Source organism: Drosophila gunungcola, unplaced genomic scaffold, assembly GCF_025200985.1.
Source record: "Drosophila gunungcola strain Sukarami unplaced genomic scaffold, Dgunungcola_SK_2 000001F, whole genome shotgun sequence".
NCBI classification, from domain to species: Eukaryota; Metazoa; Arthropoda; class Insecta; order Diptera; family Drosophilidae; genus Drosophila; species Drosophila gunungcola.
In genome coordinates, this window is record NW_026453197.1 from 10,186,066 (window position 1) to 10,208,555 (window position 22,490).

The 22,490-nt window shown below is 41.8% G+C and overlaps 5 protein-coding genes across 9 annotated transcripts in view; 2 read left to right on the top strand and 3 right to left on the bottom strand.

Annotated features, from left to right (window-relative positions):
• The window catches only part of LOC128263367 (dynein axonemal heavy chain 7), a 28,157-nt gene extending 16,594 nt beyond the window's left edge, over positions 1–11,563 (top strand). The window contains 9 exon segments of the mRNA XM_052998393.1: positions 2,123–2,410; positions 2,475–2,890; positions 2,947–3,125; positions 4,258–4,804; positions 4,807–4,949; positions 4,951–5,634; positions 6,055–6,304; positions 10,762–10,913; positions 10,970–11,563. Coding sequence (XP_052854353.1) covers positions 2,123–2,410; positions 2,475–2,890; positions 2,947–3,125; positions 4,258–4,804; positions 4,807–4,949; positions 4,951–5,634; positions 6,055–6,304; positions 10,762–10,913; positions 10,970–11,476 — 3,166 coding nt within the window. The 3' untranslated portion in view covers positions 11,477–11,563.
• Positions 6,507–10,570, bottom strand: LOC128263350 (uncharacterized). The gene is given in 4 exon segments (XM_052998377.1): positions 6,507–9,861; positions 9,918–10,011; positions 10,014–10,154; positions 10,216–10,570. Coding segments are annotated over 4 exon segments (3,840 nt in total). The 5' UTR covers positions 10,466–10,570.
• A 151-nt stretch (positions 11,564–11,714) lies between the features above and the next one.
• On the bottom strand, positions 11,715–15,261 carry LOC128261938 (uncharacterized). The gene is given in 6 exon segments (XM_052995898.1): positions 11,715–12,029; positions 12,031–14,355; positions 14,411–14,645; positions 14,700–14,804; positions 14,868–15,074; positions 15,077–15,261. Coding segments are annotated over 6 exon segments (3,078 nt in total). The 5' UTR covers positions 15,147–15,261; the 3' UTR covers positions 11,715–11,893.
• Positions 15,262–15,663: 402 nt separating this feature from the next.
• On the bottom strand, positions 15,664–18,507 carry LOC128261939 (cilia- and flagella-associated protein 91). Its single transcript, XM_052995899.1, has 3 exons — positions 18,225–18,507; positions 17,937–18,170; positions 15,664–17,880 (listed from the first exon to the last, which is right to left on the bottom strand). The coding sequence occupies exons 1-3, from the start codon at positions 18,452–18,454 to the stop codon at positions 15,708–15,710; spliced, it is 2,637 nt and encodes an 878-aa protein (XP_052851859.1). The 5' UTR covers positions 18,455–18,507; the 3' UTR covers positions 15,664–15,707.
• Positions 18,508–20,440: 1,933 nt separating this feature from the next.
• On the top strand, positions 20,441–22,259 carry LOC128261790 (uncharacterized). Of its 5 annotated transcripts, none has more exons than XR_008268286.1 (5): positions 20,441–20,596; positions 20,949–21,042; positions 21,103–21,231; positions 21,283–21,486; positions 21,539–22,259. XR_008268286.1 is itself a non-coding variant. In XM_052995653.1 (5 exons), exons 1-5 carry the CDS (start codon positions 20,527–20,529, stop codon positions 21,623–21,625), a joined length of 468 nt encoding a protein of 155 aa, XP_052851613.1. In that variant the 5' UTR covers positions 20,441–20,526; the 3' UTR covers positions 21,626–22,259. The 5 variants fall into 5 exon arrangements, 2 of the variants coding, with proteins under 2 accessions (XP_052851613.1, XP_052851614.1); XR_008268288.1 differs by having other exon boundaries at positions 21,303–21,486; XM_052995653.1 differs by having other exon boundaries at positions 20,949–20,991; positions 21,168–21,231.
• The last annotated feature ends 231 nt before the right edge of the window (positions 22,260–22,490 follow it).

A 22,490-nucleotide genomic window follows, 5' to 3' on the forward strand; every position in this document is an offset into this window, starting at 1 on the left:
CCAGCTTCAGTTTAGTTCTGTATTTTGTATAAGCAATTGATTAATGTGCGCCCAGAGCGGATTAGGTTTAATTTTTCCACAGCCCGTAGGGGTAGCTGCGATGCGATAGCGACAGACGATTGCACATCCTTGGGGATTTGCTTTCTAGTTTTCGTGCCTTTGTCTATCCTGTCCATATAGACGAATTTGTATTTGTGTTTGCCAAATATCCTGAGAGCCAGCAGGGTGGCTGAAATGTTGTCCTTACCATTAACATTCATTTGCTTAATATTTCGGGTGACACGTAGCACATATGGTGACCTCCTCGTCCGCCTTCCAAGCCTGTCTTTCAGCATCGTAAAACGCTAAGGCCTTTTTTATTGGGTATCAGGTGTGGATGTTTTTCATTTCGGGCAGCGAATTTGTGGGGTATAGTGAAATTTGAGCCGCCTGCCTTTGATTAAATAATGTTAATTTGAAAAAGGTAAAAACAATTTGTATACGTCCATTTTGGAACGCCATGTTCAGGTCTTGAATTTAAATGTGATTGGGCTTTAAAATAAGAGAAGTTTGATAGTTGCAAATGAGCTGCTTTTAAAAGTTCTGATATGTATTGTACAGTGTAAACTGAACAAAATTTATTGATTCCAAAAAGACTTACTGAAAGTTCTCTTCTTTTTTAAGTTGCACAATCTAAAATATAAATGAATATAAAACAATGCAGACGATGTTGTGAAAATAGTTGACTGTTAAAAGAATTGCCTTTTTGTTTTTGTCCCCAACAACGAATCCCCAAACTCCATTCAACAGATTCGCAATTCGGTTTACAATGCGAGTTGCATTGCATTTTTAAACTGTATTCTAACTATTTGCCGGGAGAATTTCAGATTTATTTTGTGACAAAAAGTTGTAGCTTTCGCAATCCCGGCTCTTGATTCGTCCCTGGTGATGCGCTCTGAACTTTAACCACGGTTTTCACATGGCAACTGACTACCTAGACCCCCGTCTCCGTGGGATTCCGAGCCATTGTTTTCCGTGTCCTGGAACATCGTATGGGGTTTTCGGCTGGAATTTGATGTTTAAAAATTGTTGGGTCTCTTTTATTTTCTTTTTTGGTTTTTGAAATACGTGCCGGTTGTGGCGAGGGCGACGACCAAGGCATATTGCTCTTTTGTTTTTTCCATCAAATATTTTTCATTCATCAAGTTTTCAATTTACAAAAATGTTCATTCATTCGCACGAGCAATTTGTATTTGGTGTGAATTTGTCATGTGTTGGCTGCTGTTGTTGTTGCTCCTGCTGCTCCTGCTGCAACTTATTGTTGCTTTCCCCGTCTTCTCAATTTTATTTTTTTGTCGCTAGCAATCCTCCAGTCCCGATTTCCATTCCCATTTATTTATCCACGCTGCCTGTGAGTTATAGCATCGGCTATATATGCAGTGCCCGACACACCCGACAACCGCAATCGAAGTATGCACATATACATAAATGTGTTTTACTACATTTATGTATTAAATCAGGGGCTTAGGAGAAGGAAAAGTTATAGTAAGGGGGGCTATATATTCTAATTATTATTTATTAGAGTTTTTTATATTAAACCTATAAATTAAGCCTTCTACAATATTTAATTTAAACGCGAATTCTTTAGCTTAACATTATATTTACATATTTTTATAGTTATTAATGTAGAATTTAATCAAGAAAATTATAGAACTTGTTTAATTTTGCATATTAATAAACCCCTTTAATTTGAAGTGCCTCTGGCTAAAGTCCTTTTGTAATGTAGTTCTGTTTGTGGCTTAACGTTTGCATGATGTATTGGCATATTTGAAGCCAGAGGTTTGGCTCCCATTTCAAACACACAAAACACACACTCTGTCAAGCCCCAAAGCACATACACCGATACATTCGAATAATGCGAGCAGAAAATATTTCAATGGCATTATTTGCGCTTATGAATTATTGACGTAAATATTGAATGTGTATTTATGCGGTATTTTCTTTTTTAATATTCCACTAACTGATGAGTTTGTTGTGGTGGTGTCCATTGTTGCTGCATGTTGACAAATTGCTCGCATTTATTCTATCATTTAAAGAACACATATTAATCAGGGATATTTCATTATATTTCGTTACTTTGCAGAAATGCTCGTCGCTGGCCCTTGATGATTGACCCACAGGGACAGGCCAACAAATGGATTAAGAACTATGAGAAGAGCAACAAACTCTGTGTGATTCGCCTGAATCAGGCCGATTACACACGTGTCATGGAGAATGCCATACAATTTGGCTTGCCCGTTCTGCTGGAAAACATTGGCGAGGAGTTGGATCCCGTTTTAGAGTCTGTGCTCACGAAAACACTTTTTAAACAAGGCGGAGCGCTGTGCATCAAATTGGGCGACTCTGTTATTGAGTATAATCATAGTTTTAGGTTGGAACACTTATAATTTTATAACAATTTGATTATTATAATATTTAAAATTCTAATTTTACAGATTCTATATGACAACCAAGCTGAGAAATCCACACTATTTGCCTGAGGTGGCCGTCAAGGTAACTTTGCTGAATTTCATGATCACCACTCAGGGCTTGCAGGATCAACTGTTGGGCATAACGGTGGCCAGGGAACGTCCAGATTTGGAGGCGGAGAAGAACAATCTTATTGTCCAGGGAGCCGATAACAAACGTATGCTAAAGGAGACCGAGGATCAGATATTGGAGGTGTTGTCCTCGGCTGAAAACATTCTAGAGGATGAAACGGCCGTTCAGATTTTGAGCTCGGCCAAGGCCTTGGCCAATGATATAAGTGAGAAACAGATCGTCACCGAGGCCACGGAAAAGCAGATAGATATAGCGCGATTGAGTTATGTGCCCATAGCCGAACACTCAACCATTCTGTTCTTTACCATAGGTGAGGAATGCATATAACTCTTAGTTAAATTTTATCAAACGTATTTGGTTTCACAGTGGAGCTGGCCAACATCGATCCCATGTACCAGTATAGTTTGGCTTGGTTCGTCAACCTGTACATGTCGTCCATCGATAATACGGAGAAGGTGGACGACATAGCGGCACGTCTGCTGGATCTGCGAAATCACTTCACCTTCAGCCTGTACGTCAACATCTGTCGCAGCCTCTTCGAGCGTGTGAGTGCCCATTGGACAAACCCAATTATTGGCAATTCGCCGGTCCGCTTGTCCATCCGCTGTCCGGTATTCTGGCCCTTTGGCATCGTTAGGCCCGTAATTGCGCATAATCTGATAATGTGACATTTGAAGCATGCTCCTTTGCGTTTCATTTGCTTTGTGGCTGAGCATCGTGCTCAGCTTGACTTGACTTGACTGCTTTTAAATAATATTTAAGCATTACTGGCTCCGCAAGTACATTCCACTGTGGAGCCACTTCTACCGACAATGAAGTTGAAGCAGTTGCTGTAACTAAATACTAAGTGGTTACTGTGGCTAGCAAACATCTAAAACCTGAGAAAAAAATATTTATATATATTTCTTTAACTAACCATAGGGAACAATTGCCATTCCAAAAAATTTAGTTTTATTGTTTATTTATTTATTATTTCGTACGGTGTCATGGGATAAAGAGCACTAATTTTCCAAATGTTCCTGTCTGTATTCATATTTAAGTTTCTGATTCGTTTAATCCACTGTGCATCTGCTCGAATAATGTTATTACATTGCTGGGTGCAATCAAAGGATGTACATAGCCAAGGAAGCTGAGGCAAAAAAAGGAAGTAATAATCCAAACAAGTTCTAGCTAGCTTTATGCTGTTTTCAGTCAATTATGCCATGGCCTTTCCCTGTCCCCTTGCCTTCGCCCCCTTCGTTGCGAAGCCAGCCATGAGCTAACCTTTGAGCCCTACCTTTTAATTTTCTTGTGCACAAAAAAAGGGAAGTGAATTGCTATCAGAGAGGCAGCATCGCTTCTTGGACCGGAAAATGCTTTGATTTCGGTGGCCAACCTTTCCGAATAACCCATTTAATGCGAGTGTGAGCCTTTAAACTCTGACCCTGAACGACCCCAATCACATCACATCACTTCTGACTCTTTGTCTGTTTATACATATCGAGAAAACTACTACAAGTTAGCACGTTAGCTCAATATAATACAAATGTTTAATTGTAAACTGAAAATATTTTAGTTTCAAATTATTATGTAGTATATTTGTATTCGTTATGTTTTTAGCATCCATATTGACCTTTGTAACTTTACTTAACCCATTTTAATCCGAGTGTAATGAAATGTTCTCCGATTTTTAAACAGGATAAGCTGCTGTTTTCGCTAATATTGAACATCAACATGATGAAGCATGACAATCGGATTGACAATGCCGAATGGATGTTTCTGCTGACTGGAGGCGTTGGGTTGGAGAATCCCTTCAAGAACCCCACCAGCTGGCTGGGTGTCCAGAATTGGGATGAGCTCTGTCGCCTGACTACTTTGGCCAATTTCAAGGGCTTGCGCGAGGACTTCGCTGACAATGCGGGACAATGGAAGTCCTTCTTTGATTCGAAGACGCCGCAGGATAACAAGGACATTCCGAAAGCCTGGGACAAGCGAATGAGCCAATTCCAGAAGCTTTTGCTACTCCGCGTCTTTCGGCCGGACAAGCTCGTACCGGCTGTGCTGAATTTCGTGAAGGAAGAGCTAGGTGAACGGTTTGTGGATCCGCCGCAGTTCGATTTGATGGCCTCCTTCGCCGACTCGCATTGTTGTGTGCCCATGATATTTATCCTGACCCCCGGCTCGGATCCCACGGCAACGCTTCTGAAGTTTGCCGAGGATCAGGGCTTTGGCACCAATCGATTGTTCTCCTGTCGTTGGGCCAAGGTCAGGGTCCGATTGCGATGAAGATGATCGACGAAGGCGTTAAAATGGGTAACTGGGTGGTGCTGCAGAATTGCCATCTGGCAGCCAGTTTTATGCCATTGCTGGAGAAGATCTGTGAGAACCTCCTTGCCGGATGCCACACATCCGGACTTCAGGCTATGGCTCACCTCCTATCCGGCAGATCATTTTCCGGTTGTGGTCCTGCAGAATGGCATCAAGATGACCAACGAACCACCCAAGGGACTGCGCTCCAACATTCTCCGCTCAATGCTTAGTGATCCGATCAGCGATGCGGAGTGGTACGAGTCGTGCACTCAACCGAGGATCTTCAAGCAGCTCATCTACTCGCTATGCTTCTTCCATGCGGTCATCCAGGAGAGGAGATACTTTGGACCGATCGGCTGGAACATCCCGTACGAGTTTAACGAAACTGATCTCAGGATATCCCTGATGCAACTGCGGATGTTCCTCAATCAATACGAGACTGTTAACTATGACGCCTTGAGGTATTTAACGGGCGAGTGCAATTACGGAGGACGAGTCACGGATGATTGGGATCGTCGCACGTTGAAAACAATTTTGGATAAGTATTATTGTCCAGCCGTTATTGACCTGGAGATGCCTTACTACCTCGATGAAACGGGCCAATACTATGTGCCAGTGTTCAAGGAGGTGGACTTGTATCTGAACTTCACGCGAGATCTTCCGCAGATCTCGACCCCGGCCATCTTTGGGTTCCATGCCAATGCGGATATCATGAAGGACCAAAAGGAAACGGACATGCTACTGTCGCACACTCTGCTCACGCAGGTGAGTTTACCTTGTCTAGACTCTAGAGAGTAGTTTTAGTATTCCGAATTTTGCTTGTGAAAAACATTGCTAAATATTATTGCTTCTTCCATTGCTCGCTTATGCACAAAAGGAACGTTGGGTAAGAATTTGATAAGTAGTTTTAATACAAATACATTCATTAACGTTTACGGTTTTATTGCCTCACTTTATTAAGGACCTTTATGATCGACGCGTAAGTGCCGCTAATACTTGCTAACGCTTTAACACAGCCTACACCTATTTAATGATATTCTTGTTTAACACGCTGCGCTTTAGAAATTGGAGAAAAAACAAAGAGTCTATGTAGAAACGATTAGTAGACGCTTCCCCGAAAACCTTTCCCTGCCCACTTATCCTACTTGTCCCCCCTTCCTTGCCCTGCACCACTTGCCCCTGAAGGACACGAGTGCCTCCTCGGATGACAGCGGCGGTTCCAAGGCTCTGACGCCCGAGGAGGTCGTCACCAATGTGGCCACCGATATCCTGGAAAAGTTACCCAAGCTCTTTGACCGAGATGCAGCCCTGCTGAAATATCCAACTCTGTACCACCAAAGTATGAACACGGTTCTGGTTCAGGAGATGGTACGCTTTAATGTCCTGCTAAACACGATCCGAACCAGTCTTATCACGCTGAGAAAGGGAATTAAAGGTGAGTTATTTATGTTACCTATGGATTTTACAAATTATTTAGAACCTTTTTTTCATTTTAATCTATAAATCTAAAAACTAATATTATAAAATAAACACAGCCAAGTCAATAAAATCTTACCAATGCATGGCAATTTTGGCCAACAAAAGCCTACTTTAATCTCACAATTAAGTAATTTCGCTTGGTAATATTAATTTTATTTTTATTGTAAATCAACTTCTGAGACCGCTCTACTTGCGATTTCAACAGTAATGTCATTGACAGGCAAATGGTCGTCACTTGTTTGAATGGGAATCACTGCATCAAGAGGAATTTCAAAGTGGGAGCCTAATGAGCCGATGTACATTTTTTCCTCAATTTCTGTTTCTTTTTGGGCAATGGGCTTGTTCATTTTAATATTGATTGCTTTTTCCTTACTTTCCACCATATCAGGTTTAAGTGAACTCTCCGGTAGTTTTAAAACTTTTGGTCCCGAAGAACGTACGGGTGGTATAAAGGAACTGGAATGTGAGACCATGGGCTTGGGGGCAAGTTCGGTTTTCAGTTCCTGTTCCTTAGTCGCTTCTTTAGGTGGTTCCAAATCTTTGGGAATTGAATCAATGGATAAGTCCTTAGAATCTAAAGAAGTGGGTATCAACTCTTTAGGAGTTGAGTCAACTAAGTCAACTATATGTTCCTTACTTTCCAATTTATCAGGTTTAAGTGAACTCTCCGGTAGATGTAAAACTTTTGGTCCCGAAGAACGTACGGGTGGTATAAAGGAACTGGAATGTGAGACCATGGGTTTGGGGGCAAGTTCGGTTTTCAGTTCCTGTTCCTTAATCGCTTCTTTAGGTGGTTCCAAATCCTTGGGAATTGAATCAATGGATAAGTCCTTAGAATCTAAAGAAGTGGGTATCAACTCTTTAGGAGTTGAGTCAACTATGTCAACTATATGTTCCAATTCTTTGGGAGTTGAGTCCATCAGTTCCAATTCATTGTGAGTTAATTCCTGTTGCTCCAATTCTTTTGGTGTTGCATCCATTTGTTCCAGTTTTAAGTCGGTTGAATCCAATGGCTTTACGTCTTCTTTTTCGATTTCAAGTTCTTGATTAGGTGATTTAGATGGTTGCGGTAACTCAGAGTATAATTCCATTGGTTTGTCAGATGACAATAGCATTTGATCAAATGAGACTTTGGGCGAATCAAAATAAATATCCTTTATTTCTTTATCATGCTCTGGTTCTATAGATAATTCCAGTTTTTCTTCTTCATCGTCCTCTTTTTCAAGAAGTTTCAATACCCCAAGACAACCATTTTTTTCTGCACCTTGGGGAAGCACTACTCTATAGCCCCTACCCTTAAGCGGTGACAAATCCAACGTTTCAGATATATTAAGAGTACTTCTAATACTGAATAAATCACTTTCCTGGTTTCCGATGTTGCTAATGGGATTAATCATATGAGCTCCTATAAACTCATCATCACCAGATGGCCGCTCTTCGACTGGAACCTTATCGAGATTTTCCAAAAGCCTTGTAATATTATCGATTTTAAATTTTCTCATTAAGGTGAACATCTGTTTGCGTAGAAAGTTCGATCCTGGCAGTGAATTAAGATTTCCATAATCAAAATTGTCGAAATTGTCCTTTTCTCGAATATCGTCCGAGCTTCGAATGTCACTGTGAGACATAGTCATACGCAGATCGATTAAATCGGCGGACCTGACGGCTGGTGGATGATCCATGCTATGCAAAATACTGGCGAATATGTCATCAATTAGATCGTTATAGTTCTCGGTCACGATGCGTTCACCATCCTCTAGCCAGCGTCTTCCGGGAACAGCCTGTCGAATGAGCTTTCTCACAATGGCATGGGCCTCGCGCCAAGAGGATTTTTGGGGTATTTCACTTTCGCTGTCCGTGGACATGAGGTATAAATCGTTGTCGATCAGGCGATCTATAAGATCGCTCGTCAATGTGCTGGCTATGTCAAATGGGTCTAGTTCTAGCCATACTTTTCGAAATATTACATCCTCTACCACGTAGTTAACGATTAGGGATTTCTCATGGCGCTGAAGTGCCTCGTTCATATTGGGTGAGACCTGTTCTTTTAGCATTAGCCGTAGAGGAACAAAAGTGAGGGGGTTCTGAATCAATTTGAAGCTCTCCAACCAGCGCTCTATATCCGCATCGATTTGCTTGGCCAACTCACCTACGGTTTCGGTAGCTTCGCCCTCGGCCACGTTGTACATGTCTGAGTTCAGAATGGTGGTGATATACTCATTGGAGACATCATTGTTGACCACATTGCAGTGCTGGAACAACTCCTCGTACATCAATCTCATATCGTTCTCCTTCTGCCTTAAGCCAGCTTCGGCTGCCTCGCGCCTCCAGCGTTCCTTTTGGCACATTATCGAGAAAAAGTGTAGTCGGCGAAGCTCCGAGAGACGAGACATCTCCTCCGAGAGGAACTGCATCACCCAGCCTATGTAGGTGCCCTCGTAGATGTTCAATATATTCTCCAAGCCCTCTTGATTCCTCTCGTTCTTTAACTTTGCAATCACAGTATCTGAATTACGAGCTTTCTCCTTCTCAATGAAATTGGCCCACTTGTCGATATCAGGTGTTTTTCTTTTCTCTTCTTTGAAAGAATCATCGGACTCGTCTTCGTAGAAATGGGTCACGAAGCCCAGGCTCATTTGGGATGCCGTTCTAGTCATTGTCTGCTTCCATCGCTTTCTAAGACATTTTGGCTCTGCTTTCTCCTTGGCGGCCTGGGTTCGCAGGGCCTTGAGGTTTTCGAAGAGCTTCTGCAGATTGTCATCGTTGCAGAAATTACGCTCATATTCCTTTTCGTGTTTCTTGGGCTTGGACCAGTCCTTGAGCTTTCTGAACGGACACTTGAGGTTGCTGGTGTTGACTCGCTTCTCCAGTTCGTCGATCCTCATGTCGAACGCCTTTTGTTCAGTTTTCGAGACAAAGTTTCGTCGTGCCGGATTAGTGCCGTATCTTAAGAGTGGAGCGTAGAATTCGGAGCACGGGGATCCCAAGGAATGCATTGGGCTCTGCTTTAGCCACCTTCGCGGAGTATTCGTGACTTGGAACTCCAAACGACGCATGCCTCGCTGAAATTCGATCTCGTTCTTTCGCAAACCCGCCTGGCGACACTTTTCGATTCGCTCGCAAGCTTTTTCAATTCGCGAATTTGAGGCGGCATGCATTTCCTTCTCCCTCTTGTCGAACATCTTGATCACAATCTCGAGTCGCATCATCTGGCACTCCTGTATGTCCTCCTCCCGCTGGATCCAATGCTCCCACTCGAAGGCTTCCAAAATCTCCTTATGCTGGGTTTTTATAGCCACATTCCTGGCCTCTTCGAGCAGTCTTTTGAAGTGTATCTTTAGGGCGTCGTTGAAAGCCCAGCGCTTCCGGGCACGCTCCAAAATCTCAACTTCGTGAAGACCTGGTGGATTTGCTCCAGGCAACACAGATGGCAGGGAAAATAGCTCCAAGGTTTGCTCTTTGTCTGCATCTAGGATTTCCGGCAAATAGTTCATGGTCTGCGCAGAAGATTCCCTACGAGTTAGGTACATTGATAATATTAAGTTTATTGAAGTTTTCTTATAGTTTACCTATAAAGCGTCTGGGTGATTTTATTCTTAAAGGGTCGCGTGTCCTTAACTTCAGCAAAGAAATCGCACTTGTGTTTCAATTCCTTTTCATGCCCACGCGGGGAGTCAACTTGACCTCATGGGTTTTGGCAGTATCATCTTGTTTGGTAAGAAAATGAAATCCTGGGGCATTGAATTGACATTCGCTGTCAGTGCGCGGCAATTTCCCAGCATTGCGTGGGGCAGGATCATTGGCACCTAGATAGTAGTGGTCATGAATCTAAAACTCTGGGGAAATTGTAATACAATATACATATACCTCCAACCATACGTAAATCGCTTGAACTGGCAATCAAACAAGATGAAAGGCATTGTTCACTCTGCTTTTCAGTTTTATTACCATGCTTTTCTCTGTTTTGCTGCTTACTGAACGCAACACGTTTGACATTATCCTGCCGATGTCCTGTTGAATTGACTAAAGTTGACGAACTTGCAGCTCTGTTTAAGCGTTCTTCTGCTTTTACCCCAAACTTAACCTGATTTACTAGACGCGTGTTATGTGTAGACATTATGGGACATTTATTTTATTTAGTGAATTAAGTGTTTTTTATTTTTATTTGTTTTTTATTTAGTGTTGGGGTTTGGTGTGTTTTAATGGGTATTGATTTAGCAAATGAATTTCATTTCTAATTAATTTGGAGCTAAATTTTCGTTGGGCTACTAAGTTTTATTTAATATCGCTTCGTTTTGTTTTTGTGTTAATGGGTCTAGCTTACATTTTATAACTACTAATTGCATGTTAAAAATTTTTGTTACCAATCATTTCTACTTAAACAATTATGTTTTTATTACTTTTGACCCACAGGTTTGGTTGTAATGTCTGCCGCAGTTGAGGCGGTTTACAAATCCGTATTGATAGCCAAGATACCAGCAATGTGGGCTGGAAAATCGTACCCCAGTCTGAAACCTCTGGGTAGTTATGTAACTGATTTTCTACGTCGCCTTGAGTTCCTGCAGGTGAGTAGTTATAGTCTATTAAAATATATTTATTATTCATTTTCTCTCTGTCATAGCACTGGTACGATCATGGAGCTCCTTCAACCTTCTGGCTTTCTGGGTTTTTCTTCACCCAGGCCTTTTTAACGGGTGCCCAGCAAAACTATGCACGAAAGTATGTCATATCCATAGATTTACTGGCCTTCGATTACGAGGTTCTCTCGCTGGAGGAGAGCCAAAGGACGGGCCTATCTGGTCCCGAGGATGGTGTCTTTGTGTATGGCATTTTCCTAGAGGGTGCACGCTGGGATCGAACTGGAAAACATCTTGAAGAATCCCGGCCACGAGAGCTTTTCGATACGATGCCATTGATTTGGCTGAAGCCACTCAAGCGGGTTGACCTGCCCGAGCGTCACAACTATCTGTGTCCCATGTACAAGACGGCCGAAAGACGGGGAGTATTGTCCACCACAGGTCATAGTACCAACTTTGTGGTGGCCATGCTGCTACTTTGCAATCCCAAAACCCCAATCTCCCATTGGATTATTCGTGGCACGGCCCTGCTGTGTCAGCTGAGTTTCTAAGAATTGACGACACTTGCGCTGCTAAATTATATATTTTTAAAAGATTATTGTAGGCTAAATAAAAAGAAAAGTCTGAGCATCAAGTCAAAAAAAATATACCTAAATATAATAGCATCTTAAAATATTTTCAATTGACAATGAAGACTTTATGGGCATGCAAACACCTAAGTCAACATTAATTTAAGGAATAACAATTGCAAATCTTTGACTCCATTAAAGTATATTTTTAAACTTTTATTTCAAGCTAAACTATCAGTAATTGTTAATGCCAATAACAAAAGCCGGTATTCCAAGTACAGTCCGTTAATTTTGGCTATAAATATTTCTTCATTCAAATATAAATTCCATAAATATACGCGTATGAAAGTAACGAAAAGTGCCGTTACCCAAGAGGTGAAAACCATGAATTTTCCAAAATTATCTGAACTTGAAGAGCTGCGAATCTTTGGGGTAATAAACAACTACCTCTTCACCCACTTCGGAGTGCTCTTCCTCAAATTCATCGTTATTGGTTGTTGTTGCGCTACCTTCTTCCTGATAAAACTCCTCTTTTCTTTTCTTCTTCAGCTTTTTCTAATTCTTTTTCTAAATCTTCGTCATTAGAGCTACTTTTGATTTCACCTTCGATATCCTCAACAGAACTCGGTTGTTCAAGCATGGGGTTATTCTGGATTGACGAGGAACCACGCAGTTCCCTTAGATTTTCTAAATGCTCGGAAAGATCGACAGTGCTTTTGATGTTAAATAATTCAGGAGATGGAATCCTAGTATGTTGAGTACTCAAGACTTTCGTTTGCTGAAGCTCCTCGCTTTTTATAAAGTCAAGTAAACTAGAATCATTAATAAGTTTAAATTTCTCATCGGTCTCTAGTTCCGCGGTAATATTATCATATTTGAACTTTTTAACTAGAGACAGAAATTGAGTTCTTAAAAGTTTTGTATCTTGCATCGAATCTGAACGAGAGACTTTCAATTCCAACTTCTGTCTTCTTGGAATCTCATGCTGAAAGTAAGCAAATGACTTGCTTGAGCAGAGTTCGAGAAGATTAACTGAGGGATTCTCGAACTTGAATAGGATTTCGTCGAAGACATCGTCGAACAGGCTGTTGTAGACTTCGGTGGCAATCCGTTCGTTTTCCTCTTTCCAACGTCTGCCCGGAACCGCCTGGCGAATGAGTTTCCTCACTACGGCATGGGCCTCGTACCAGGACACTTTCTGCGGACCCTCGCTTTCGCTCTCCGAGGAGGAGAACAGATACAGATCGTTGTCGATGAGGCGATCGATTAGATCGCTAGTCAGTGTGCTAGATATGTCATACGGTTCCAGTTCCTGCCAAACTTTGTCAAAGATCACATCTTCCACTATGTACTGGGCAATCATAGATGTCTCATAGCGCTGGAGCACAGCATTTAGATCCGGACAGACCATGTCCTGCAGCATTAATCGTAGTGGAGTGAATGTGAGCGGATTCTGAATGAGCTTGAAGGACTCTAGCCATCGCTCTATGTCCGCATCGATTTGCTTGGCCATCTCGGCCACAGTCTCGGCAGCCTCGTCCTCCATCATGTGGTCAATGTCGGTGGTCAATATGTTGTCGGCATATTTCTGTGCCGTTTCACCGTGAACCACATTGCAAAACTGAAACATCTCCTCGTACATCAACCTCATGGCGTTCTCCTTCTGCCGCAATCCCGCCTCGGCAGCTTCACGTCGCCAGCGTTCCTTTTGGGCCAAAATGCTGAAGAAGTGCAGCTTGCGTTGCTCCTTCAATCGTTGCATTTCGTTGGAGAGGAACTGCATGATCGAGCCAATGTAGCTGCCTTCGTATGAGCATATCAGGTTCTCCAACTCCTGTCGACCTCTGAGCGAATCCCTTTGCCTATCTGCCTTTGGTGCGACCTTGGCAGCTACCTTTGGCTTGACTTTGCTGGTCGCTCTCGAATATTCGGTCATCCGTGTCTTTCTAGCTAACATATTGTAGGAAGGATAGGAGTCGCTCGAATCCGTACTTGGTGTTCGGTGCTCTATACGTAGACGTGTTTTCAGACAATTGGGCGAATCTTTGGCCATGTCAGCCTGGGTTCTCAGGGTTTTGAGTGACTCGTACAGTCGCTGTAGATTGTCATCGTTGCAGAAGTTCCGCTCGTACTCCCGGTCGTACTCCTTGGGCTTGGACCATTCTTTCAGTTTGCTAAACGGACACTGAACATTTCGCATATTGACCCGCTTCTCCAGATCATCGATCCTCATGTCGAATGCCTTGCGTCCGGTAGAGGATTCAAAACTCCTTCGGGCCGGATCGACACCATGTCGTGTCAGGGGTCCGTAGAACTCGGAACAGGGCGATCCGAGGGCCTGCATGGGGCTTTGTTTTTCCCACTTGCGGGAGGTTTTGGCCAACTGGATACCGATGCGACGCATGCCCCGCTGGTACTCGACCTCGTTCTTGTGCAGATCCGCCAGGCGACGCTTCTGGATGCCCTCAAAGGACTTCTCTATTCGACTCTTCGAGGCGGCACGCATTTCCTTCTCCCTCTTGTCGAACATCTTGATCACAATCTCGAGTCGCATCATCTGGCACTCCTGTATGTCCTCCTCCCGCTGGATCCAGTGCTCCCACTCGAAGGCCTCCAATATCTCGGTGTACTCCGTTTGCATGGACACTTGCCTGGCCTCGTTCAGTAGTCTCTGCAAGTTCGCCTTCAGTGCCTTCTTAAAGTCCCATCGCCTGCGGGAACGCTCCAGAAGCTCGACTTCATGCAGTCCTGGTGGCTTGTCGCCGGGCAGCAATTTGGCCAGAGAGAACAGCTCGACGGTTTCATTTCTTTCTCGGTTCTGTACCTCTGGTAAAAATGCCAAGGTCTGCGCAGAAGATTCCCTAAAAAGGAGATTTTAAGTGGTTTTTTTTAACCCAAATATCTTTTGTATCTTACCTATAAAGAGTTTGTGTGGCCACATCGTTGAAAGGTCGATTGTCCACGTACTTTGGAAAGAAATCGCACTTGTTTTTCAATTCCTTTCTTAAGGGCTTTGAGTTTAGCTTGACTTCTTGAGTCGCCAGATCCGAATGTACATTTTGCAGAAAGAAAATACCTGGCTCCTTGAATTGACATTCGCTGTCGGTTCGAGGCAATCGGCCAGCATTGCGCACCGCTGGATTGTTTGCGCCTAAACGTAAAGGTTTTATATCTATGAAATATCAGTATTTTAATTCAAACCCACCGGCCATTAATCGGGAGTCTGAGGACCTCCTGCATGACGAACTTAACTGGCATTTGCTGTCTGCTCGAGGAATTTCTACACTATTTTCGGATGGATTGTTGGCACCTGAAAAAATGAGGAAACAATTATCTAAAGCTCAAATAATGGTACGCTTTTGTGTTGACCCACCGCTTGTTAATCTGGTATCCGATGGCTTTGTTATTAAACACGATGTTAGCCCCTGTCCAATAACCTTGTCATTATCTCTGGCCTTTGAAGACTCTCCAAAGCTTCGCTGCTGTTTGCCATGTGTAAATGTGACACGTTTCTTCTGCCGCAAAGTTTCCTCCTTTCTTGGCGAAGCTGATGGAAGAACTGAATTCGAGTTGATGGGCCTAGCTCTCGGTTTTCTCGGATAAACTGAAGGATTCGTTCCTTCCGCAATATCTTTTCCTTTGCTGAGGGCATTTCTTGTTTAAGGCAAACCTACTGTTGGTGTTCCTATTTTTTGCGTGTTTCTAGGTGTTCTCTGTTTGAAGTGTGATTAACGCAAGCTCTCAGCTGTTATGTAACTAGCTTACTGGGTTAACTAGAAAAATTTGCTGCCTTACAGCTCAAGCTACTATGGATTGTGCAAAACATTGGGTTAGTCAGTCACTGAAGAGCAATTGCGATTCACCAGGCAACCGAGTTGTTTGTTGGCCAATCGATAGGACCCGATTCGGTTATTAACCCAAAATAGTTGGTACACATACACGACAGACATATAAAATATAGAGTAATATTTAATATGTCTGCCACCGACTAAAATTTTAGGTTTAGGACAAACAGATCTTAAAAGAAAATACTTTGATTATTCCGTACATTTATTTTATAAACCAAACTTTATAAACCAAAACCATAGATCACAAAACCACGATAGCAATAATCTTTATTAAAAATATATACAAATAAGATTGTTTAAATACAAGTTACGAATCCCTATCAATTTAAAAAACCCTTTTTTTTTTGCTTTATAAGCTAGGATTCCTACAGATTCTCGATGTCAGTATCGCAACATTCTTGCAATGGTGGTGTAATACAATCCGGAAGATAATCCCAAGGGTTATCATCGGCGTCGGGTGACAGTGGATTAGTCTTGCTATAAAGGGTATCAAGGGAAGCCGGCATATTCATTTTTTTTTTCTTCTTAAGGTTTAAAAGTTGGGTTTTCAGCACTCGAGAACCGTAGTTTATGTCAGATTGATATTCCAGCAGTTTTCCCTTTTCACGTTGCTTTAAGCGTTTTTCACCGTCAACTAACAGATTTTCGTGCGACAGCGAGTGGTACACTACGACCGGTTCGATGGGTGCTGGATTATCATTTTTGTAAATGATCTCGGTAAAGATGTCATCCAACAGGTCATTATAGTTCTCGTAGACGATGCGCTCGATCTCCTCTTTCCAACGTCTGCCCGGAACCGATTGTCGAATAAGTTTGCGTATTATGGCATGAGCTTCATACCACGAAGTGTCCTGGGGCGATTCGCTTTCACTTTCCGAGGAGGAGAACAAATACAGATCGTTGTCGATGAGGCGATCGATTAGATCGCTAGTCAGTGTGCTAGTTATGTCGTACGGTTCCAATTCCTTCCACACTCTGCCGAAGATCACCTCGTCCACTATGTACTGGGCAATCATAGATGTCTCATAGCGCTGGAGCACAGCATTTAGATCCGGACAGACCATGTCCTTCAGCATGAGCCGCAGGGGTATAAAGGTGAGCGGATTCTGGATGAGTTTGAAGGACTCCAGCCAGCGTTCTATGTCCACATCGATTTGCCTGGCCAGTCCGGTAACCGTCTCGGTTGCTTCATTCTCAGCCATGCAACCCACATCGTTGGTCAGAATGTTGAGGATATACCTATTACTGATATCGGAGCGGATCAGATTCGATTGCTGGAACATCTCCTCGTACAGCATCCTCATGGTGTTCTCCTTCTGCCTCAATCCCGCCTCGATGGACTCCCTTCGCCAGCGCTCCTTTTGGGCCAGAACGGAGAGGAAGTGCATCCGACGCTCCTCCCTCAGCCGTTTCATTTCGTCTGTGAGGAACTGCAGCACATAACCAATCGCACTACCTTCGTAGGCGACAATCATGTTCCTCATATCCCCTCCACTATCATCTTTAGACCGTTTTTCAGCACCTTCAACGGGTAACTGATTTCTCTGCCGACTGAGCTTCTGTCTAAGAGCCTCCCTTGCCGAGAGTCTCTGCGATTGTCGTGCGATTTCCTCATTTTTGGCATACAGACTGGAGAAACTCTTCATTGTCATCAATCTTTGCCGGGAGGGTTCGCTTGACATATATTGCGATTTGGGGCGTACCTTAAGACAATCCGGTTTAGGCCTTTGATCTTCGTGGCTGTCACTCAGTTTCCTAAGAGATTGGTAAAGGGCATCCAGATGGGTCTCACTGCAGAAACGATTCTCGACCTCTTGAATCCGTTCCTTTGGCCGAGACCACTGCTTCAGTTTGGCGAAGGGACACTCGACTATTCTGAGATTGATTTGCCTCTCCAGTTCGTCGATTCGCATGTTGAAAGCCCGAGTGCCAGTGGTTGAGGCGAAGTTTCGTCGGGCCGGATCCACGCCGTATCTCATGGGTGGGGCGTAAAAGTCGGAACAAGGGGATCCCAGGCTGTACATGGGCGTCTGCTTCTCCCACTTCAGAGAGGTCTTGGCCAGTTCCTTACTTATTTGGCGCATCCCACGCTGGTACTCGATTTCGTTCTTTTGCAACGCCTCCTTGCGACGTTTCTCAATCAGTTCGTATCCTCTTTCCAATCGAGTCTTGGATGCGGCATGCATCTCCTTTTCCCTCTTGTCAAACATCTTGATCACGATCTCCAGTCGCATCATTTGGCACTCCTGGATCTGCTCCTCCCGCCCCATCCAGTGTTCCCATTCGAGGGCCTCCATCAGGGATTTGTAATCGCATTTGGTTAGTTTTTGATCATTGAGCCACTTCTGGCTGAAATTGACCTTAACAGCCTCCAAAAATTTCTGACGCTTTCGGGATCGCTCCAAAACTTCAACCTCATAGAGTCCCGGTGGTTTACTGCCAGGCAGCACTGAAGGAAGTCTAAAGAGCTCAAGGGTGGGGTCTTCAAAGCCAGGATAGATTTCGGGCAAATAGGCCAAAGTCTGCGCCGAGGACTCCCTAATAATGAGAACTGAGTTACATCCCCGTATACATTCTATATCCAACAGACTTACCTATATAGCGTTTGTGTGTTTTGCTCTTTAAAGGATTGCGGATTAACATATTTTGGAAAGAAGTCACATTTGTTCTTCAACTCCTTTCGTTGGGGTCGGGATGGTTTTAAGACAACTTCATGTTCGATTATATTTGTGTTCCGTCCTTTAAGAAAAAATACACCCGGTGCATTGAACTTGCATTCTTCATCGTCTCGAGGTTGTGTTCCCGTTTTTCGAACTGACGGGATTATTCTCGCCTGGCGAAATAAATATGTGAGATTTAATTGAATTTTACTAAGGCTTCACTCACCGCCAATCAATCGCTGATCCGTTGAGGGAGTTAAGATCAAACATGATGCCAGCTCCGTCTTGGTATTTTTGGCCACATTTTTAGGTTGATTCTTTTGGCTTGCGAATGATTGTTTCTCTAAAGCATCAATAGGCCTGGCCTCTCGATTTTCTTGAAGAAATCTTAGTATTCGATCCTTACGCTCTTCCTGTAAACGAACTTTTTTCGATTGCTTACGATGTCTCATGTTCAAAGTTACAGTGTTAAAGAAATTCTTAAAAAAGTAATTTTCTTTTTAGGAAGTACGTGACTGACCTACTGTGCTACATATGCTTTTGTTCATGATCACTTATATTCTTCTTTAATTTATTTTTTTTAAACAGGTATATAAAAGTTAGTTAAAATCATTCAATATGTTTATTTAATTATTTAAAAAACCGTTTCCTTTATTTACAAAGTATTAAGTTTACAAAAACGAAACCTACACCATTTAAGGCTGTAAAACTGTGGAACTGCTAAGAGAAGCCTTGTTAAATATTTTTTGTCTTTATTATAATTACAACTTTCCTTTTTCAATAATGTATACCAAAAACCAGCCCTCAATGGAATTATCTCATCAATATCAATTTGAGTCATTGAAATGGTCAACATTTTCCCCGCAATCTGCAGAAAACTCCGAGTGGGGGCAATACTGAGATGTATACAAATGACCTTAAATGGGTTGCTCTCCTTAAAATCCCACCCACCACCTCGACGTGACGTTAATCATTTATTATCCGACATGTCCGTGATTATTTAGCTTTTTGTCTTGTGCCGGCCATAATTCATTTTCTTTGCAGGCTTTAAATTTTTTAAGTCATTGAAGATGTTTCTTAGGGTTCCTTGATTTCCCCCCGGCGAGAGTGCAACTAATTTTGTGTAATAATTTATGAGCGAAGTTTTCCAGGGCTGTTGGGATAGGAAATGTTTTTCGATAAGAAGTGCTTTTGACGATTAAGCCCAACACTCGTGTAAGTTGTGAGGCGTAAATTGTTGTTTTTCAGTCCCGGCTCGAGGGTTTTAAACATTGAGGGTTCTTTTGTGGGCAATTTAAGGCTATTCTTGTTCGCTAAAAGTTTTCTTGGAAAGCGAGAAGCGAATTTTCGGGGGGAATAGCTTGAAAACTTGACCCATTTTGACAGGCTCACAGATTGCCAACTTTTAATTGGCATTAATTTTTATCAACTCCGGAACCGCTGTTCAACGGCGCAATTGAGAACTCATGTTCTCGCTAAGCAGGCACATTAATTATCGCTTGAAAGCCCCATCTCCGTCAATATTGAGTACCGGTACGCCTCCTGCACTTTGCCATTAATTACCCTTGCTAAGCATTTGCCCATTTATCAGACTCGAATGCTTCCCGTTTTCAGTTCTGGTAAAGGGTATTACGGGGTACGACGGCCTCCTTTTTTGCCTGCGTGACCCCATCAAAAATAATGATGCTAATTAGGCAACAGCATTTTCGCCAAACATTTAAACCGATTAGAGCGAATGTTCATTTCAAGTTCAATCCTAGAAAATCAGAAGAGCCCCCTCCGTAGGCTTACCTTAAGCCCATAGAGTTTTTATGCCATTAAATTACCATTAGATTACTGTGTACATGAACTTTTTGTTACAAATGTCAGGTATGTATACTTATCTTTTCAGTTTTAATCTCAGGGACTGACGATTTGTTCTGATTTTCAAATATAACTTGTAGTGACAAAAAGTAGGGTACTTCTTGGCCAAATTGATTTTTACAATTTTACTGTGACATTGTATCACTAGGTATTTTTTGTGTTTGTATTTGCCTTTTTATATAAAATGTATTACAAAACATTCTGCGAAGCAATGAGAGATTACATTACATTACATTTCCTTAGAAATGTAACACTGCATGCTAGATACAATGAAGTGTAAGAAACAAAAAACTCATTGTGTAATACATTCAATGTTTTCGTTCCCTAAAAAAATTAATCATTTTATTTTATTAGCTAGACTGTAACTATGTCTAAATATGTGCAGTATATTAAAATTTAATTGAAAATATTGAATACATGAGCAAGATCGTTTAAATTTAGAGAATGCTCTGTAAACATATGTATGTATGCAAATGTATACAACCATATAACTGTAAAAAGATATTTTATTTACTGCGCATTAACAGCCGGCGTTTGCGATAAAAATGTAAGTATGCTCTGCTTTAATCGTACAAGCTCATACAACAAATTTGACGTCACGTTTATTTCTGTTTTTCGTTTTGGTCGTTGTGGTTCATCGTTTGTCGTTTGCGAGTGCGGCATGTTTGACGTCAAGTTGAAAGAATTGTTGGAGAGCTGGGGCTTTGGCCACTTGTTTCAATATTTCACTGGTAAGAAGTAATGATCAATTAATATAAGATAAGGTAACAGATATTTGATAAAGTTTAGCCATTACTTTGATATTTCCAAAAGCTCTGCCTGTATTATGCATGCATGCACACATAGTACCTATGTATATACCGTTAGTATGACCGTCTTATGAAGGGTAAAAAATAACCAATGCCATCTCATTATATATAATTAAATTTGTTTTTTAAATGTATCAATTAAAATTGTATTATTAATTTCATATGTTATGTTATCAAACACGAAAAAATCTAAAAATTTGTCAATATTATTAAAAACTTCGTTTTCTTGCAAAAAAACTAGCTTTGAAAAAATTCATTGTTTATCTTTACACAGATGAGGAAATTACCCTTAAAAGGATAAATTACATAACAGAAGACGACTTAACATATATATTTCGAAATTCGAAATTGGGTGGAAAAAAACATCGGTAAGAACATTTTTATTTTAAATTTTCAACATTTTAAATTACTTTTTTTTAAATATTTAGGATAATGTTAAACTTGGTATTTTTACATTATCCCGGGAACGAGATTTGGATGCAGATGATTTCGGCCGGGACCACTTCAGCACATCATCGACCATAAACAACAATCTCTTCAGCAAGAAATCATTTTTGGTAAGTACTTCTAGATTTTAAACGTAAACAAGGTATTAACATATGATTTAGGACATTGATATTATTCTCAGTGAGCATCCTTCTGGCAACTGTGTCCAACGAGCACTTAACGAAGGAAATAACCTTAACGATGTGACTAGAAAGATTTTAGTTGAAGCGATCGTAACATATATCATAAAAAATAAAATAAAGCCAAGCAGATCGGATTTTGAAAGAATTTCTAGTGATATAGAAGCACAATTTAATGACGATAAGGTAAGAATGTTATTCAAATAGTAATATCTTAATATAATGCAATGTTTTTAAGAAAATCTATTACCTCGTTGTTCTTCGAGCATCAAAAATGAGTTCATTAAACTTTGAAAGAAAGAATCTGCAACCTTCGACTAACTGAAATTAGTTCTTCTCATTTTTCTGTTCCTTCTGGTACGGGGGAGCTTTTCTATTTTCATTTTTCAAATAATGCGTATTTATGAGCAAACAATGATATTATATTTACTTTTACTGTGTCAATATTTGCATGCAATTAATTTCCCCAGCTTCGGTGAGAGCGTTAAAAGCGGGGGCCACCAGCAGCCCGCATACCAGTAAACCATGACGAGCAGTGAAAAATCAAAACCAAACGAACCGTGGAGCGAGGGCAAAGTGCCGTAACGTGTGCAGAGAGCAGGAGTTTTCCGGGAAAACTCCAAGACCCACAGCCACCCACATCGAAAACCCACACCCAGAATGTCCTAGCTGGCGGGTATGCCGCAATTTACTTTAGAAGTATTGCTAACGAAGGAATCGAAGACGAGTGGCTGTTGATGTTTCTGTTATTTTCTGATGATGGGCGATGATAACGAGATGCTCCGCTGAAGTTTGGCAAGTTTGTGGCGCTTCCTTTGGCGCATCCTTTGTGGCCGGGCTCGAAGACAAGTCGCCGGAAAGTTCGGGCTAATGCCAGCCACATTTTGCTTTCCCTTAAAAAAGTTCGTTTGCATGCTTTCGACTTTTTTAATTAAATCTTCGGGCAGAAGACAAATAGAATTGGCCAAAGTGAGGGCGAGTATTGGGAAATGTCGGCAAAACCACCACCAGCCAAAAGGACGAACTCCTTCCATAAAATTAAGCCATTAAACTATATCCAACTCGTTTCGTTTAATGGCCGGGCCGTTTAAATTTTCAGGCTGTGTCGAGAAATAACAACAAGAAAAGGGATCTCCAGATCCGGTCGGCTTCATTTTATGTTATCAAAAATATTTTCAGGCACTTAAATT

Excerpts from the sequence above, each read along its gene's own strand:
- LOC128261790 (XM_052995653.1), top strand. The coding sequence starts at position 20,527 with ATGTTTGACGTCAAGTTGAAAGAATTGTTGGAGAGCTGGGGCTTTGGC. Across the intron at positions 20,992-21,167 it reads ATAAATTACATAACAGAAGA|CCGGGACCACTTCAGCACAT; the intron begins CGACTTAACATA and ends AGATGATTTCGG. Across the intron at positions 21,487-21,538 it reads CACAATTTAATGACGATAAG|AAAATCTATTACCTCGTTGT; the intron begins GTAAGAATGTTA and ends AATGTTTTTAAG.
- LOC128261939 (XM_052995899.1), bottom strand. The coding sequence starts at position 18,454 with ATGAGACATCGTAAGCAATCGAAAAAAGTTCGTTTACAGGAAGAGCGT. Across the intron at positions 18,171-18,224 it reads CAGCGATTGATTGGCGGTGA|AATAATCCCGTCAGTTCGAA; the intron begins GTGAAGCCTTAG and ends TCGCCAGGCGAG. Across the intron at positions 17,881-17,936 it reads AACACACAAACGCTATATAG|GGAGTCCTCGGCGCAGACTT; the intron begins GTAAGTCTGTTG and ends TCTCATTATTAG.